This window comes from Gymnoscopelus microlampas (genome assembly GCF_963454915.1).
Source record: "Gymnoscopelus microlampas genome assembly, chromosome: 8".
Classification (NCBI taxonomy): Eukaryota; Metazoa; Chordata; class Actinopteri; order Myctophiformes; family Myctophidae; genus Gymnoscopelus; species Gymnoscopelus microlampas.
In genome coordinates, this window is record NC_139945.1 from 51,051,073 (window position 1) to 51,059,311 (window position 8,239).

Genomic DNA, 8,239 nt, shown 5'->3' on the forward strand with positions numbered 1-8,239 from the left:
GATTGTGTTTACAGGCCAGCCATTTTGTTGTTTTGACCTATCCATGTCTTATTTGAGCCAATAACTTTATAATAAACTATATAATATAGTACATCACTTTGGAGAGTATACCAACTGTGCTCTGCTTTAAATGTCAGCATTGTATCATACTGTGATGTCTGGTTTTGATATCGGTGTGGGGGGGGGATTGTTGTGCTTCTTAACAGAATATGATATTGTCACACTGTCGGGTGTAAACCTTGTACAGTATGTTACTTTTCAGGAAAAAGAAAAAAGAACATGTGTTCCAATGGATCCAATGTAGGCTAGTTATTATTTAGTCACAAGCTCTTAAAAGTTAATACTTTTCATTGGTAAAATATTTACATAACTCAGAGACCACTTTCACTTTCAAGGGCATTCATTTATTATTATTTATTTGAAACGTAAGAAGTTTTAATATGGAGTTATGAGGTTTCTGGCCGACAGCAACGATACTGTATATCAGAACTGTTGCCATAAAGCACATACGCCTACTACAGCTGTGAATGGCTGTTTGCAGCAGAGTCACAGTTAGTCCTCTAACTCTGAAACGCGCAAATGTGAGCTCCCCAAAAGCCATGGTATAAATTTGCACACTGATGAGTTGTTACATGACTTTGGCTAGATGCTGTGTATGTGCTGCTGCCACATTTGACCATGCAGGGTACTGCAGGCCATTTCTTTCATCAGCAAATGCAAGCTGTTCTACACAGCCTCCGAGCTTTACTTTGAATAATAGCCTACATCAATTAGCTATCACCCTCATGCCAGCCAGAGCCAGCCATTTACTAAGCTCTTTCATTTGTGTGGATTGATGCTAGTGCCAGAATATTTTTTTCTAAACACCAGGGACCACCAACATTATCCAAAATGCAGAAAACAAAAAGTGGCAAACGTTTTGTATGCACACATACGGACAGGCACAGCTCTTCATTAGTTGGTTATTACATTCAGCTTGATACACTGTGGCACATAAACAAATCATTACGATTAATGAGTGTGTATGTGTGTCATTCATGTTAATATCATTGACAAAAACAATATTCACGTAAAACAAAAGGGGGGGAAAAAATGTAAACAATGCACTGTACAACTGCAGTCCATTTGTATTTATGTATCTTTACTAGTACAATTCATCATGTATTTAATGTATCATAGTTAAACACGCTGTCATGCAAACTAATTGCAAGCCTTTGATATGCCTCATGGATTCATCATATGCATTTAGCTAAATTGGCATCACCCACATCAGATCTGAGGGAAAACACAAGGGCCCTCCAGCCAACGCAGGGTGCGACAGAACCAGAAGAGGTCACCCTTGAGGAGCTCATCCATGTTGAAGAATAGCCTGGGACGACAGCGCAATTAAAGAGCACGGACTGAGATGCATGTTAAAAACCTCATCCTCTTCACAGTGTAGGTGTAGGATATTAAAATGCAGACAAAGGTAGAGGTCTCCTTCCTCAGATGATCAGCCTGTTTGATTGTGCATGAATAAAAGGGTTGCTAACGGGCATGTAAATACTGTAAGACCCTCACTCACACACTGCCTCAGGGAATGATCTTCTGCATATAAGCAGCCATGCACGAGTGCACGTACATAAAAAACACACACGCACACACACACACACACACACACTCACGCGCACACGCACACGCACGCGCACACGCACACGCACACGCACACGCACATTGATTGATTGATTAGTTTATTGAATATTAAAATTCAAAAGGATAAAAAACACAAGAAAGCCCGTAGGCTTGTTTCAATTGTGGTCCTTTCCACACGCGCACACACACACACATCTTCATATAAAGTTATCAGTGGACCTTCGACTATATGCAGTTAACGGACAGCCCTGTTGCGTGTGTGTCCTCTTACGTCCACTCCAGAACTGTTTCACCTCCTCCCGCACCCCGTTGCTGACCAACACATACAGCACGGGGTCCACCACGCAGTTCAGACTGGACAGCGCCAGAGTGCATGAGAAGTAGAAATGCATCTTATCTTCAAACTGGCAGTACTTTCCTCCTGCCTCGACGCTGTCGCTGAGGTAAAAGACGAGCGAGCGCAGCAGCAGGAGGACGTGGTACGGAGCGTAGCAGATGGAGAAGATACCGATCACCCCGTAGGAGAGCAGGCGGACTTTCCTCTTCGCCTGGGCGCTCAGGCCGGGGCTCTGGCCCACGGTGGCCAGCACCCTCCAGTAGCTCACCCCCAGGACCAGCAAGGGCAGTATGAAGGCCAGTCCCACTCTCAGCAGGTTGAACAAGGCCATGTTCGTCTTGATGGGGTAGGTCTCGTAGCAGCGGTCGTTGTTGTTGACCTCGTCGTGGGCGTCCTTCAGATTGTCATAATACAGGATGAGGACGTGCACCACCACCACCACCACGTAGATGGTGGCGGACTGGGCCCAGGCGTACCGCGCGGTACGGTGGGTCTTGGAGCGGAGCGGGAAGGTGACCACCAGGCATCGGTCCACTGAGATGCAGCAGAGCAGAAGGATGCTGATGTACATGTTGGAGTAGTAGAAGAAGCCGGCTATGCTGCAGGAAATGGGGCCCAGCTTCCAGTGATGGTCGTTGCGGTAGTAGTTGATCCACAGGGGCATCGTGAATATAAAGAGCAGGTCAGATACAGACAGGCTGAGGAGGAAGATGCCCAGAACATTTTGGTTCTTTACTTGCTGGAAGATGGGGCCCAGAGTTAGTACGTGGAAGATCAATCCAAAGATAAAAGACAGGATATACACTGACATCAGGAAGTCACTGATAGCGCTGGCTTCGATTTTGACACACACTGAGTTGTTTGTTGAGTTGTTCATTGTTGGTTGAGATGCGTTTCCCGCGTTCACAGTCCAGATAGAGGCTCACCTGTAAGAACAAAGAGGTAATTGGAGTGATTGGCTCAAGCTATTGTAATATCTTAAAAAATAGTCAAATACATCGAAGCACCTTTCACTCCCTATGGTTCAGGACTCACTGAGCTCCTGTGATATCATTTGGCGACCCTCTCTTAAGTAATTACAAGTTCTCTCATTATGGTAAGTTTGAGCAGCTTTTTTCAGAATCAGTAATTATACTTTCGCTTCAATGAGCAAACAGCCGCTAGAAGTCCCACTTTCACGACACCTCTGTTATCTAAGCTCATCACCTGCAGCAAAGGCAACAAATGTAGTCCGTAACATTGTAACATGTTGCTGGCTTACATAGGGTAACAAGTACCTTACCCAAGGAAAGCACATGGATAATGGCGGCTGTCAGCTTACGGCTTACAGTGCAAAGCAGATCAATAATTATTAAAAGTATTATTTCATAATTATAATACATTTAGGGGGAAAGCAATATCATTCACATCTTTTTAAAAGGTCTGTGGATGTATTATTTTCTTTTTATTATTCGTTTTTTACAATTACTATCTCCTTTAAGTAGCACCTTTAGAAAGGCAAAACTTTACATATTAGCAGGTTATGCTGTAATGTATCAAGTCAGTATGACCATACTGTATGTAACTAGTGCAGCAAGTACTCAGTAGTACTGAGAATTATCTTCTTGAGTAGTTTTCAACACAAGTAATATGACTTCTACATTGGAATCAAGTAACAGTCGCTTGATCAATTCAATCTGTAATAATGTCTGTTTTTGACTATGGGGATATTATTGTATGCTTCACTCTCCACACTGAAGCATCTTGAAGCAGTCTACCACAGTAGTTTTATTACTGGTGATGATTATCTCCCCCATCACTGTATTTTATATGATAAAGTGGGTTGGCCATCTCTCGCAGTGCATAGAGAGCAACATTGTATTTTATTTATTTATAAGGTCTTGTGTGGAAAGCTTCCTTTGTACCTATCCTCGCTTTTGGAACCAAAGGTTACTGGACATTCAACACGTTCACAAACCCACATTAGATACTGTGTCCTCGTAAGAGCAGTGAACAAGGAAAGACTGCTTTCATGTATTATGCTCCACACAAATGGAACAAACTTCAGGACTCTGTGAAACTGGTGCGAGTGGTCTCAATTGAGACATTTAGGGTGCTTCTCGAGGACACACTACATAGTGACTGCACCTGCTTCATGTATAACTCTATGTTTATTTGCATCTGTGACACTGTAATATGATTCAAATGTTTGTTATTGTTTTTCATTATGTATGTATTGTATTTTATATGCTGTTATCAGGGCGTCCTTGAAAAAGAGAGCTTCCTCTCAATGGGCTTCCCTGAATACATGAAAATGAAAAAGAAAGAAGAAAGAAAGAACAGTACTGCCACAGTATACTATGGATAATAGTAGTACTAAAAGTGGTGCAAATGGTGCATTTATATAGTGCTTTTATCCACTGCGCCACTGCAGCCCCCATATAATTACATGACAGGGGATGTAGCACTTCTAGCAATATCACAACAGCTCTTCGACCGAGGTCCCCCCTGGATCTATATTTGGCCCCCTCCTTCTTTTCCTCTTTTCCAAATCTCTACACTGAAAATAGCTGTCTATATCTACAAGCTCAGCTCATGAGCATGTAAGATGTGCTAGTTTCACCAAATCTACATCTATTATGGCATGCCTAGAATAGGGTTCAAGTGGTTAAGTCAATACTGAAAAAAATGTTCAGTTAAAGCTGAGATAACAGGTCATGATGACCAACATACCTAAACATCATCACAATCCAACCTGAAAGGTTGACTTTTGTTTCACATGAGTATACCGACTCATTTGATTCCCCCTGGAGATTCCCTAAATCATTTCCAATGAAGGTTAAATCTAGTCATCATTTCCTCATCTGAATGAAGAATGGCATGAGCTGTTCAGGTTTTGAAGAATTATGTCTTGTGGTACTCTATTTCATTCCTTTACGTTTTCACAGGAAACTTTGAATTCCTTCCTGGTAAGTCATACTGTATCTTGTTTTGTCTGTGGCTTGTTTTCTCTGTCTCCAAGGCTATTCTTCCACTATCTCAGAATAATTTGGTGGTTCAATAGCAATTTGATTTTGTTGTTTTTCTATTGCCTGTCTTCTGTGTCAAATTCAATTCCGCAGGGAAGGACTATGGTTTGTTTGTAGGGCTATGACGCATCTAATGCCATTAATGCCTGCAGAATCGAAAATCAATAATGGAGAAAGCCATTAAGGATCGCATCATAGCCTCCTCAAGTGGACACTTGAGTGTGTGCGTGTGCGTGTGTGTGTGTGTGTGTGTGTGTGTGTGTGTGTGTGTGTGTGTGTGTGTGTGTGCGTGTGCGTGTGCGTGTGTGTGTGTGAAACATCTCACAAAAGTATTCACACTTACAATTTTCATCAATCTGACTTGTATGACTAACTGTAACCAATTGTTTTTCACTTCTGACTAATAATAAGACTATGACTAAAGACAATACATGGTAGAATCATTCACCAACAACTATCTGATAACGGATTCAACAAATGACAAAGATAACAGCTCAAACAACTTCTGCTTTTTTTCTTCTTTTTTTGTACTATTCCAGCCAGGGCTTTTGCCTTATCGGTTGTTTCATTTGTCAACTGATGTATACATAGTTCTATAAACTATAACCAACACGTTGACTATATTTATATCTGTTAATACCACTCTTAATACTGTTAATATACTGTTAGTGCACTTTGCCTACATTTAAATCTATTCCTCTAAATTCAACACACAAGTACTGGGTGGTCCAAGTGCAGAATTCCAGGTTTCTGGTACTTTATTCCTAATCCCTGTGTGTTACTCACTCTTTTATTGTTATTATTATTATTATTATTATTATTGTTATTATTATTATTATTATTATTATTATTATATATTTATTTTATAGCCCTGCTTGTATCTCTTTTTCATTATCTATCATTTCCCCCACGGGATCAATAAAGGTATATCTATGTATTTATTTACGTAACTGCTCTCTATTAAAAGTTTGGTCTCTCTTACACAATGAGCCATGTTTGGTGTCATATCTGGTTATGTCTTTGTTGCTGCTACACACAGTCTGACACCTCAAACGCTTCAACTTGAACTTCAGTTAAACTTCAGGTCCTCATTTCAAGAAGTAGGCTAACAGGCTAACAGTCAAATACTGTTTAACTTTTTTTTACTTCCACCTCCTACATTCACTCCCTAATACCATGGCTGTGTGCCATTAACCTTGGTTTTCCAGTAAGTTTCCACATTTTCTACTGGCAAGATGTATTGCATTCTGTGCTTGGTTGTGGTAAGAAGTACGAACTAGTGAGATATTGTTGAAAAACATTCAGATCTGCTGAGAAGAAGCCATAGCCTCATAGATGTTTTGTATGTTATCTTTTGTGATTCATGCAACCACAGGCATGCCATCTTCCCATTGACAGCTTTTGATCGGGGACTAGCGAAACTGGAAAAACAGAATAGCCTTTTATCAATATTTTCATGCTTGCATTCAGTGACATTTAACTAGAAACAACTACTTGATGATATTCTTATATCACACAAACCTTTCAAAACATGCTCACGCATCTTTGTTTCTGATGATGTCCTCACCTGCCAACCTTGTTATTGATCATGTCCTCACCTGTTATTGTTGAAGAGGGACGTCTGTCCAAAGAGAGTGACAATACGAGCATTCCTTATGCCTCAGGCCTGAGAGAGTTCCACTTAGCGGACAACAACCTTCACTAGAGAGTCCTCAGTCACTGACTTGAAGCCAAAACACTGGAGTCCCACATGATGCTCTCGACAGACTGCCGCACAGAAGAATCTCCAGCCAATAAGAGAAGACAATGTGGTTTAGAAATGTCTTTGCCTGACTTCTGCTTTCCACCGCAGTGTAGATGTCAACAAGCCAGAGTGTGTGTATGAGAGAGAAAGAGAGAAACAGATAAACCACAGGGGGAAGACCGACAGCTCTGGGAGGGCGGGCAGTAGGCTATATGATTCACACGCGTGTGTGCATGGAGGAAGTGGAGGTTCTGGGGAGAACAAGCAGGTTACACGAAACCTGCCCTATTGCAGATGTGAAAAACATACGTCACTATAGAGCAGGGACACTGAAACTGTGTGGGCTGCCAGACGCAAATATGACATGTTCAATGGTCATTTCCAACCCATGGGGGTTCAAATTCTCATGAGTGCTTTAACTGCTGTTGCATGTATCTCAAAGACTTACACTAACTTAAGTCAAACTGTGGATGTATATATCCACGTATATACTGACTATAAAGGATCATACTGATCAGTACTGAGGCCAGTGACAGATTATCACCCTACTGTACATTAAACTATTGACACATTCTACAAAAAGTAAGAAAGAAAGAAAAGAAAAAAAAGAAAGAAAGAAAGAAAGAAAGAAAGAAAGAAAGAGTTCTCCTCAACATGTGCTTCATATAAATCCTTGTTATCTCTGTGTCTTGACATTCCTGGTGACGTGGCTAGCTGCTCATCATAGTACTCACATCTCTACTACATTTCCACCAGCCCCCACTTCACCTCGTCCTGACCTTCTATGCTATTTCTTAGGAATACCTTTTGGAAGACTGACAAACTGAGCGCACAACACTTCCCTCCTGTAGCTTGCTAGCAGCTGCTCATAATATTGTTGATGATATAGATATAGAAGCATATTCTACAGTACCTTTGTACTTGTCAATCACTCTGGATATGCGATAGCTGAGGTTCTGTATACTATTCTGAATACAGTATTGTATATGTAACAGCCAAACCTTGTCAAATGCTAATCCTATGTTTGTACTAGGCACTCAGGCCAAAAGTTAGTATACACTGACCTGTGTTGGATAAACATTTATACCAGATGTGAGTGTTGTGTATTGTAGCGTGACTAGCGTCCTGGGAAGGAGGACACTAGACAACTATGTGGTTACCATTGCGGTTAGGTTACATAGGAAGGCTCTCTGCAATGCCAGAGCCACCTATTATTCATCCTTAATAGAGGAAAACAAAAACAACCATAGGTTCCTTTTTGACACTCTAGCCAAATTGACAAAAAGTCATGACTCTACTGATCCACGTATTCCTATATCCCTTAGCAGCAATGATTTCATGATTTTTTTCAATGGTAAAATCAATACTATCAGAGATAGTATTGATAACCTACTACTCTCAGCCCCTACTGGACCACCCTCCGATGTAGTATCCTCAGAAGTGGCTGTACGACCTAGTGTATATTTGGACAGTTTCTCTCCGGTCGAGCTCTCCGAATTCACTTTAATGATCACATCT

General features: G+C 41.2%; 1 protein-coding gene across 2 annotated transcripts; it reads right to left on the bottom strand.

Moving 5' to 3' along the window:
• Window positions 1–1,810: 1,810 nt before the first annotated feature.
• On the bottom strand, window positions 1,811–6,841 carry gpr184 (G protein-coupled receptor 184). Of its 2 annotated transcripts, none has more exons than XM_084063845.1 (2): window positions 6,576–6,841; window positions 1,811–2,895 (listed from the first exon to the last, which is right to left on the bottom strand). In XM_084063845.1, the coding sequence occupies exon 2, from the start codon at window positions 2,844–2,846 to the stop codon at window positions 1,830–1,832; it is 1,017 nt and encodes a 338-aa protein (XP_083919971.1). In that variant the 5' UTR covers window positions 2,847–2,895; window positions 6,576–6,841; the 3' UTR covers window positions 1,811–1,829. The 2 variants fall into 2 exon arrangements, with proteins under 2 accessions (XP_083919971.1, XP_083919972.1); XM_084063846.1 differs by having other exon boundaries at window positions 6,545–6,841.
• Between the last annotated feature and the right edge of the window lie 1,398 nt (window positions 6,842–8,239).